This window comes from Mchenga conophoros, linkage group LG12, assembly GCF_057382185.1.
Source record: "Mchenga conophoros isolate Kocher_MC1m ecotype Shallow Benthic linkage group LG12, M_conophoros_male_GT1.1, whole genome shotgun sequence".
Lineage (NCBI taxonomy): Eukaryota > Metazoa > Chordata > Actinopteri > Cichliformes > Cichlidae > Mchenga > Mchenga conophoros.
The window spans coordinates 23,309,630-23,320,598 of NC_140537.1; the positions used below are offsets into that span (position 1 = coordinate 23,309,630).

Genomic DNA, 10,969 nt, shown 5'->3' on the forward strand with positions numbered 1-10,969 from the left:
CTGAGTACTAGTGTGTGTGTGCGTGTTTGCATAGGCACGAGGATGATGTGCATCACCTCATCTATGGAGAGGCTTTCATGTGAGCTAACAGGACAGACTGGATCATAAATGGGAAATAGCAGCAGCAGCTGCAGCAGCAGTGATGTGTTTAGTTAAGTCAGACAGAACTCAGGATTTCTTCTTTGTAAATTTACAAAATAATTTTTACTCCTAATCTCAGGCTTAGCTGGTCATGATGTGAACTCGACAGTCTCTGCTGCATAGATTTCTAATACGTTACAGTGCAAACAGGATACAGGTACCATTTTAATGTTAGTCAGCTTTCAGTGTGTCATAAAATCAAACATCCAACTGTAATGGACACACTGCCACACTTATGAAGGATAGATTTAATAATAAGCAATGCACCTGAGGCAGTCATATGCTGCCGTGTGGCTATCAAGATTAGGACCCAATATGCAGGACTTGGAAGCAACACTGAACTCAAAATACAGCTTTACTGCTGGACTCACAGGAATCAAACTAACAAAAGAACCTAAGCTGAGCAGATACCAGGAATTTACTAACTAGAAAACTGTACTGGAGACACATAACACATGGGATGCAAAAAAAGAGTAAGGGATGATGCAACAAAGAAAAATGACGAGGGAGGGGAAGCAAACGCAACACAAGTCACAGAAAACAATAACTATCACAATAAAACAGGAAGGTATGACTGAAAGAGAACGGAGGGTTAGCTTTACATAGAGTGGGACTCTGTTCTGATTCATAATTTTACATATAATGTTGTATGTACCGTGTGCCAAGCAGTTCTGCCTTGGTTGCTTTTGAGTCCTTTCTTTTTGTCCTCCCCACTTAGCTACTTAGCTACTTTTTAAAAACACGATTTACAACCTGAAGAGGTGATAAAGCGATAGATCTTTCAGCCCAATTCTACTTTTTCTGCATAATCCATCATACATGTAATGTAATCAAATGAAAAAGTCTCTTTTTAAAACTTGTTTTATTAGTTTTAACCTTTTAACTTTATGCATCAAGCAAAAATTGAATTATATGCAACAGTCTCAGACTGGAAGAAATTTGTTTAACATTTAAACTTATTTTCTGCACATTCCAGCACATAAAATAAAATCTTTTTTTGTGTTTACACTCGGTCTTTCAAATAGATGCAAGTAAAACACAGCAGAAAATAAATAAAATCAAAAACTATCGGTCCTGTTGCTCTATTTTCACCTGTAAAGCAGGAGTGAGGTAGGCGGAGGTTTACCCTGGTGTGCCACAGCGGTCAGTTGAAGAATCCGCGAGTTTCTCTGTGAATTTCCCATTACGTAGTAGCGCACTCGGTGCTTGCTTGGAAGTTTAGGGGTTTTTGTTTGATGTAAAAATAAGTTTTCTTCCCACGCACAACGGACATTAATGTTTTCATCACTTTTTACGGAATCAAACTTAAAGTAAGGTCAGTACTTCCACACTTTAAACGCTGCATGCTCATACTCTCTCCCGCACTCATATGATCCATTGTTGATCTGCACACACCTGTTGCCACGAACGTCGCACTCGCTTACGTCACTGTCATGAGACATTCTCGCAAAAAAATCACGGTTTTAGTAACGCGCGTTCTTACGGGAAAGTAACGGTAATCTAATTACCGTTTTTGCAATAGTGACCCCTTACTTTACTCGTTATTTGAAAAGGGTAATCGGATTACAGTAACGCGCCCATCTCTGGTAATGACAACACATTTGTGGAAAGGGAATAATCAAAAGTCAAGTCCAGTGCAGAATTTCAGTAAAGGAACAAACTGCAATAATTACAACTGAGTTTTGTTTTCTTTTGCTGCAAGCATCATCGTCGTCGTCGTCCCCATCACTGTGTTGTTTTTCTTCTGCTGCAGCTTCCATGTTTTTATTCCTCCCCCCTTTTTTCCCTCCCTGAGTTCACACACTTGTTGGCTTTTTGCCTGCTGTGTTTCCATGGTAGCAGTCACCACTCACTCTTCAGCACTCCTTTGCCCTTTCTTTCTTTTTTTATTTTATTTTTTTTATCAATTTATAATTGAATCGGGAGCACGGTAACTCATTAGTCACTCTGACACTGAGTTTCTGTATCTGATATTATACCACTTTCAATCAATGGATCATAAAAACATTGCAGATGTAATGTTTGTCATGTATTCTCATCAGGTTATGACCCTTCTTTCTCAGTTTGTGAGGCTACATGTTTTCAGCTGTGTTTGTAATGAACATGAGTCTGTGTTCCTGTCTAGCTATCTTTGTGAGGACCGGAATCTGCATTCTACTATACTTGTAAGAACCGACAGTCACTTGTGAGGACACACTCACCGGTCCTCAAAAGTTTGAAGGCCTTTTTGAGGCCTAAATGTGGTTTTAGTGTCAGGGTTACAATTAGGTTATGGTTAGGTTTAGGGTAAGGGTTAGGCATTCATTTTTAAAGGTTAGGGTTAGGGTAAGGGGCTAGGGAAACCATTATGTCAATGAAGGTCCTCACTAAGATAGCTGAATGGGCTTGTGTGTGTGTGTGTGTGTGTGTGTGTGTGTGTGTGTGTGTGTGTGTGTGTGTGTGTGTTTACATATCTTTGTGGAGACCAAAAATTTGAGGTTTACTATGCTTGTGGGGACCAACAGTAGAGTCTTGACCTTACACATAGAGTGCCACAAGACAGCAAGATGGATTATGGATTACAGGTGTAGACTGAGTCATATGTCACTGAACATTTACCTCCCAGCTCATACTTAATCCACAGCAGGAAGACAGCTAGGCTTATTTTTAACACTCACTTACACACACGCGCGCACACCTACACACACACACATTATATATTTCCATTTATCAACAAATGTGTGTGTATTTAGGCATTAATCTCTCGCACCTCATCAATCTCAAAGAGTAATATGTAACTGCACACCAGAGTATTATTTTGCTAGCTGAAATTTGTACACACCAACAGAATCAGGAGGTCTTCATCGCTGCATCAACTGTTGCTCACACTCACAGAGGTGTTGTCAGCTGCTCACATCACTGCACCAAACGCAGTGACTTATATCTATGCTATGCACTTGCAGCGTAGCATTATTATGGTTTCACCAAATTGTGTGTTGATGCCACAGTTGGGTATTTATTTATTACTCGGTTGCTGTTTTTCCAAGTCTGAAGCTTTATCCTTACGTGAGCGAATAACGCCATCTTGTGGTCAATGTAGTCAACAGCAACACACACAAAAAAGGCAAAGCTGAGAGGTCTCCATTCCCAGCTGCATACAAAGTAATATTGATTTTTGCAGGCCGATTACATCCTGCACAGTGTGCTAATACTAAGAAAAAGTCAAGCAAGTGGTGATAAAGGCAGAGCTCTCGATATATGTTTAGACTAAAACTATTATATTCTTTATTCAAATAATCTGCTTTTAAAACATCAAGCTTTGCAAAGTGTGAAATTGTTCATATTTACATTAAAGAGAGATCACATTGGAGAGCAAAATAATCTTCTGTCTTTTAGTTACAAACTCTAAATGTGCTTTTTGTAGCTCCGCTGTGAACTGTGCAAGACACAACGCTGAAAATGCACTTTTTAAAAAAGTATCGAAGTCTGCTCATCATCTGTTCTGTAAATAAAAGGTGAAATAATTATGAATGTTTATTAAAAACAAAGATATTTTGACTTCTGTTTCCCCCTCACCAGGTGTTGCTGCTGTGAAGGACTCGGTCCCCTTGTCTCCCCTCAAATCTTCAGCTGGGTCTGCAGATGCAGAGCAGCAAAGTACTGAAGCAGGAAACTCTGCTTCGGGCAATGACTTGCAGCCTCGTGTTTCCATGGAAACCTCAAATCTCCGACCTCAGACGCCCAAAGCTGAACATGAATTGGAGGAAGACGATGAGGCCAGCGGCACACTGACCATTTCTGAGCTTACTTACAGGTCAATAAATCTTTATAATAAACTGTCAAAAGCAGCTTTTTTTAATTATAAAAGCCTCAACAGCTGCTTTCGGCTGAATGATCATTTTCTGGCTCATGTGTTCGGTGTAAACAGTAAAGATGGTTGTGTTTTTGATGGATGCAGTTGCCGGTTTTTGGAAAGAAAACTCCAAATTCAACCCATTTTCTCTAGCAAAGGACAAATTTTAGAGTTTTTAACATTTTAGGAGCAAAAGGTATCTCTCAGGCATAAGTGAGATTCAGGACATTCAGCAGACACTGAATCTGAACATTAGTAACATTCATTGGGTGAACTCAGGCTCAGGTTTGCTTATTCTCTCTCTTCTCCAGTCCCTGTGCCAGCATGCTTCCCACCCCAGTGGACGACAGCCAGGGAGGAGTCGACTTGCTCTTCTCCTCTCCAGTTCAAAGCCCCGCCAGGTTGCTTAGGGAGCTCCATGCTGATCCTGACATCCAGGCCCAGCTGGAGGCCGAGAGGGAGCGAGACAGGGCCTATGAGCGCACCCGCCTGGCCGCGAGAAGTCGAATGAGCGGAGTCCTGACCAGCAGTCTGCGCCTGCTGTCATCCAATGACAGAGTCAATGCTTGCGTGTTGAGCGTGGCCCGCTTTGTCGCTGTGGTAATGGGGGTCCTGCTCGTCACCGTGCCCACACTGCTGCTGCTGCTGGAGTCAGATATTGACGTGTCCTTCCTCCATGAGATCCGGCAGACACCGGAGTTTGAGCAGTTTCACTACGAGTATTACTGCCCGCTCCGACGCTGGATCCTGTGTAAGATCAGCATGGCCATGGAGAACCTGTGGTCAGACTGAGAAGGGAAAAGACATTCAGAAAAAGAGCAGAGAGAAGAGGCACTGTGAGGAAAACAAATACGTCCAAGTGTATGTCTTAACATGTGATTTAATCTTATATTTAATCTAGTATTCAGCCAAAACACCAGTCTGCCAAAGAGATGAAATGAGACTGTAGTTTATTGGCTCACAAAATTCTTGTTGGATGTTTCATTCAAAAAATCAATTACATTTCTGTCAGGATCCCTAAAATGAGTTAAAAACACTGGGACAAGAGCATTTGTTTCACCTCTTTGGCTGCGTAATTTGCTGCTTGGAAGAGAGAAATACGATTTTAATAGTAGCATTTAGTCACTTGTTAAGATAAACACTTCAGATAGTGATGAAGTGAAAAGATAGAGGACAGTAATGCTCAAGGAGGAACTTGTGGAAAGGGATGTAATGGACATAGAAAAAGTCCCAAAAAGAAGAAATTTGAATGGCTGTTCACTCCTGATGCTGATAAGTTGATGCGGAGACTCTCCACAAACCTTTCTGATTGGTTCCTGTCCTTGGAGCACCTGATTGGTAACAGAGCCTGTCAGTCATGACGGAGTGGGTGGACGCAGAAAGCTATGATTGATTAGTCACTGAACAACAACATCCACAGTCAGAGGTACATTATATAAATATATACATATATATTTAAAAAAAAACAAAACAAGAGATATTGATAATAATGCCAATTAAAAAAACTTGTTTTTAACATTTTGTACATTTTTATGTGATCAGATCTTTCAGGAATTTTTCAGTCAGAGGATCTACTTTGAGCTTATTTTCAAATTAATAGTTTACAAAAGATTACAAAAAAAAAGCAAATTTGCTGAGATTTATCAGGGTGTGAGTGTTGAGAAACTATTTTTTAGGACTACCACCAACAGTTGTTGGCTTGGTAGCACCCTGGCTTTTTCCTACAGAGGCTATAGCACAAATCTTTTACACAGATCACTGATTACAACTGTTTCAGATTACGTGATGTCATTTTGGAAAGATGAGGAAGGCCGGAGAAAAACTCTCAGCTTTTTTTCTTTGATAAAATGTGTTTCGATGAAAGTGTAAATGTCATCTGAACTAAATGTTAGCTCATTAGTTTACGGTCGCTCATGCATCTTCAAACAGTGTGGACAGAGTCTGCGGTAAACGTATGAAAAAAGGAAGAAAAGGTTACATGGAAGTTTATGAGGGAAAATGATCGTGGAATTGAGGTTCGTTTTTGATTAGTCAGCAATGTGCTACTTCACAGGGAGCTGTGCATAAGTTTCAGGAGAAACTAAAGATGGGTTGGTGTGGCTGACTCAAAAGAGTGTGCTCCAACGACACTGTGGGACAAGTGATGCGTGTAATGGCCTGAAACCGCTCATGAAGGTATTGTATTGGCGCGGTTGCAGTTGCAGTTATTAATCTTGCAGAATAAGATCAGCAGTTTGGTCACAGACACAGTCATTGGAGTACATTTCTAAAAGCTTCTGTGGTTGCATCATGTTGAGTATTTATCTTTGGATGTGACCAAAGACAGAGGTATCATGTTGCACTGTAGACACAGTGAATCATGGGATTCTGGTTTGAGGAGATTTAAGGTTCTGTTCATGGATATATACTTCTGATTTGGCTTAAGTATTTACCCCGACCAGTCACCAAATAAACTAAAACCTCTTTCCTAGCACTGTATAGGCCCCACAGGTACTGGCAAAATCCTCTGAGAGTGAGCATTAACGATCCTCTGTTTCCTGGGAATGCTTGATCAGATTGGGACCTAAGGATATTGGATGACAGGTCAGCACTGCTTTATTTGCTTTACTTGATAGATATCAAAGTATATTAACACGAAGGCCTACAGTTTCATAGCGAAACAGTCCCTATTCACTTCAGGTGTGAGTGTTTGCATAGACTCATCATCAATGTCATGATAATCTGTGGATTTTAATGATTTCTTTGAGCAGTTTTTTCAGGGTGGAATGATTTTACAACATACATCTTTAATGATTATAAAAACACAAACTTTGTGCATGAGTTTCAATTTATTTTGGATTTTCTCTAATTCACAAAGGGATAGTTTAAGTATAAGTCAAAAGTATGCAGGCTTAAATATATAGATGTACTCTGACTAATATTTTGTTGAAAATCTCTTGTTGCACCTTGACCTCGTGCTTTTGGTAGCCATCAACATGTCTGTTGTAATTCTAGCTGGACATCTGACCATTCTTGGCAGAACTGGTAGAGTTTATTTATTATTTATTCAAGCGACACCCTGTGTCCACCCTGTGTCGATTAGGCAAAGTCCAAAATACATTCAAAATAGTGCAGCCGGTCTGCTGTACATTGATTCCATGCTGGGAAAAGAACAGTTCAAGGAAATCATTAAAAGCCCAAAGTTGCCATGACCTTCATGACGAGTGCATGTAAACATCTGACCACAACTGTAACTTGTTGTTGATTGGTGTGTAAATTTAGGATCAACTCAAGTCATTGGAAGTGACATCCTGCTATATGTATACACAGGAAAACTGATCTGGATCAGAGTGTAGGATTTTAGAAATTATTCACATTTGTCTGCCATGAAAGTATAAAAGGTGAGGTCAAATATAAAGCAAGCCAAGGTTTCTGTGTGTGTGCTGTCTGTATAGATGATCTCAAAAGTGTCACTAAGTAAAAGTTTACTTTTTGGACCTTACAGCCATCAACTTGTTGGTTGAACCTGTGACGATGGCTGTCTGTTACGACATAGTGACTCTGAATGAAAGCGATGCTAAATGGCTTCAGATCAAATGAAAACAGATGTAGTTGTGTCCGAAATGTAGTTTGATTTGGATCAACTTCTCAGGAAAGGGCATTTATGCAGTTTATGTTAAAAAATTAAAAAGTCATTAATAAAAAAAAACATGCATATACACACCATGTAATTTATCCATAACCTTTATCTCATATGTCTTGCTATTTAGAATAACCAAGCACTGTAGGTGAAGTTAGACATTAATATGTTGGCTGACTGTCTGTGTTGTTGTAGCATAATTTCACATAACTAATGTATGCATCCATGTCAGTTTCATTAAAATACTACACAAAACTCCTTCTCTGAGAGCCTGTACGTGCAGTTTGGCCTTCATAGATAAACTTCAATGCTCATTGCACTACTATCAAAACTGGGAATGGCTACACAGTATAATTTCGAGCCAGTCTCGAGGGTCTATTACAAAATCATCACTTAAAGTTGATTTTTCCACTCCTTGTAGTCTTTGTAAGTGAGCTGCTACAGAGGCTTCTGCAGTGCACAGCCCTCACATTCTCTTCTATTTATTCTGCCTCATGTTATCAGCTGTGTTGTCGTGTAACTGTGGACTTTATGCATTAACAAGCTTTATGCATATATAGCAGATATGCAGTAACAACAGGAACAAGTTTATTTGAGGACAAAGCATTTATTTTCCTACTACAGCACATGCACTGAGTTTCAAAGGTGAAACTGAGCAAAGGGCCAAATGACTCTGATGAAGATGTTTGCATCTAACGCTGCAGATTCTGAGATTTTTTTTTTTTTAAATGCCTTCACTTGAGTGAACAAAGCTGATCTGTATGCACTGCTAAATGATCACCATAATCTCTGTCTTCATAGCGTGTATGCACAGGCATCAAAGTGCTCAAGAGATTCACCACAGATTAAAAGACTCTTCACGGCTCTAAAGATGCAGGCCTTGGTTCTTTATTTCTGTGCTCCACCTTCCTGCAGTTAAACCAGGGAATCTATCTTTTTTGGTTCCTTTTGCTGACCTCTCAGTGCAAGTTGCATGCCCTTCATCTGTAAATACTGTGTTTATAGCTGTGGCAAAAGAAAAAGATTTCCTTTCTTTCTTTCCTCTGTGTGTCTTGTCTGTGTAAAGCAATCCACTGTAGATTACAGGCTTGGCTGTCTCAACCATCATAGACAAATGCATGTTCTCTGTGTTTTTACCAAGAGGAGAAACTGATGATCTTTTTGAAACCAAAAACCACTTTGCAGTGATCTTTGGACTTAATTTTAGTCACTCACTTCTCAACATAGACTACAGGTGGTTGCTAACTGTGTTAACTTAAGTAATATTCTCATCAGATGAAGAGTAGCTCCTCTAGTTAGCTACATTGTGCTTTTGCTGTGTGCTTGTACATCATTAAAGCCAGACCTCATTGCTAACAGAGCATGCTAGCATATTAGCCACTGATGCCATTAGCAAGGCTAGATTTCATTCACTTTCACTTCACAGAAATGAATTTAATCTCACTAATTGTAAAGTATTAATTCCAACTTGCTCAGATCTTTAGTTTGTAACTAGAAAATTAGAATCAACCACTGACTCATTGCAAACAACAGAAAGGCCTTTGGGGTCTATTTGATACTGTAGCACTATGTTAGTCTGTAGCTCATTTATACATTAACACCCTTTAAGAAAAGGGGAATTGAACCACTTTCAGCTCTTTTTTTTTAGCTACAGAACTTGGGTTTCTGCTATTGACAAACAGCATACAGGATGGACTGGGAGAACAACTTTTGTTGCCTAATTATAAAGAAAACTGTGATAAAGAAAAAAATAGTAAAGTAAAAAAAAATCACATACAATTTGATGTCACGTCTAAGTGCAAATTCAGAAGATACCGGCATGAGTCAAGTATTTACAAACCTTAAATTTAACTGCCTGTCTACATATCTGGAAAGTTAACAGCAAGAACGCTGAACTAACACTTGGAAATCAGATTGTTTAAAACTACTATACACAACCGAATACACTAATACATGTTTTAATTCATTTATTTAAGATTTTAAATATTTGAACTCAGGTCTACTATATGCAAAACTACTGGACATCACATGGTAGAGCAAAATAAACTGTATATTGTTTCAGTGTTGTGTGGGCATGTACAGTAGTAGCAGAATCTCTTGCACGGTCCCTGTATTGTTTTGATTGTTATTGTTAAATCTGATTGTTTTGTTGTTTTATCAGTTAGTCAAGTCATTTTGTTGTTTCTTTTTTGTCATTTTGTCACTTTTAATAATAAACTCTGGGAGATTTGATTTAGGAAGAGTCAGAAAAAAAGGGGAAAACCATCCCTCGAGTAACGACCCCCCCTCTCTACTGGGACAACCAAGCCTTATGAACTTTGTGAAGTGAACATTTTGAATGTTTGTATGTTATAACAGAAAACATGGTTTGTTTTATATGTTAATACTGCCACAATAAAGCTCTCTGATGAACATACATTGAAATGTTGTTATTACTGTGCGAGTTATTCCTGCTAATATCCTAATAAATCATGTTCCCAATTTGTCAGAGATTTGCCTCCCTCCTGTGGTAAAAAGGAGTTGCTGCAGCTTGTGTTGAGATCTCTATGGTGATATTTGTGTGAGCAACACAAGACTTCCATGGGTGTGTTCAGAGCTTTACTGCAGCCTGAGCTTCATGTGTTTTAGATGCTACTTATGTTTTCCATGGCTGGAACTATCAAAATACAAGCCGGGAAAGAGTTCTGGGTAAGAGTGATTATTCTCTTAAACTGGTTCAAACTAAAGCTGTTGTTTTTGTGGCAAAAATAGCCAAACCATGTAATTCTTAGAGTGGATGTTGGAGAGCAACACTTGTTTCTTGTTTCTTCTATCTTCATCTAAAGTTCTCCAGGCTTTTTGAGTTTTTTTTATTTGGTTTGGGGTTTTTTGACATTGGCCGCTTTTTCAGTAAACCAGGGTTGTGTGATAATGCAGTCTGATAGTATAATTTGCACCAACAAGGTATTTCCCAACAAGCTATTAGCCGAAAACCTGGCATATTTTTGATTGATGCACGGTGTCTCTGCCCAAAAAAACAAACAAAAAAAAAAAAACCAGGAAACTGGACAAGCAGAGGACAAAAGAAGAAACTGCAGGCTTAAAAAACTAGCTGCAGAAAATGAACAGTATCTGAAAGTTGTGTCTGTAAGAAATAGGAAAAAGCAAAAGATCTGAGAGATGTATTTTTCCCTTAGTTGATCCAGCTGCTGTTCACCAAAGCCTGATTGGAAACAGTCTCAGTGAAAGGTTGGATGATGTGAAGACTCCAGCGACACTTGAAGTATTAGGGAACAACTTTATTAGGTGACCAATGCGCTTCGGCTTGTGGCCTTCATCAGGGTCATTGCAAAATATCAAACAGTTTGCGTTTAAATAAAAAAAAGGAAACAGAAAAA

The 10,969-nt window shown here is 39.1% G+C and overlaps 1 protein-coding gene across 4 annotated transcripts in view; it reads left to right on the forward strand.

Moving 5' to 3' along the window:
• The window catches only part of frmd3 (FERM domain containing 3), a 61,024-nt gene extending 51,014 nt beyond the window's left edge, over positions 1-10,010 (forward strand). For all 4 annotated transcript variants that reach the window (XM_085294622.1, XM_085294623.1, XM_085294624.1 and 1 more), the window contains 2 exons: positions 3,700-3,934; positions 4,285-10,010. In XM_085294622.1, coding sequence (XP_085150748.1) covers positions 3,700-3,934; positions 4,285-4,765 — 716 coding nt within the window. In that variant the 3' untranslated portion in view covers positions 4,766-10,010. The remainder of the gene's footprint in view (positions 1-3,699; positions 3,935-4,284) is intronic.
• The last annotated feature ends 959 nt before the right edge of the window (positions 10,011-10,969 follow it).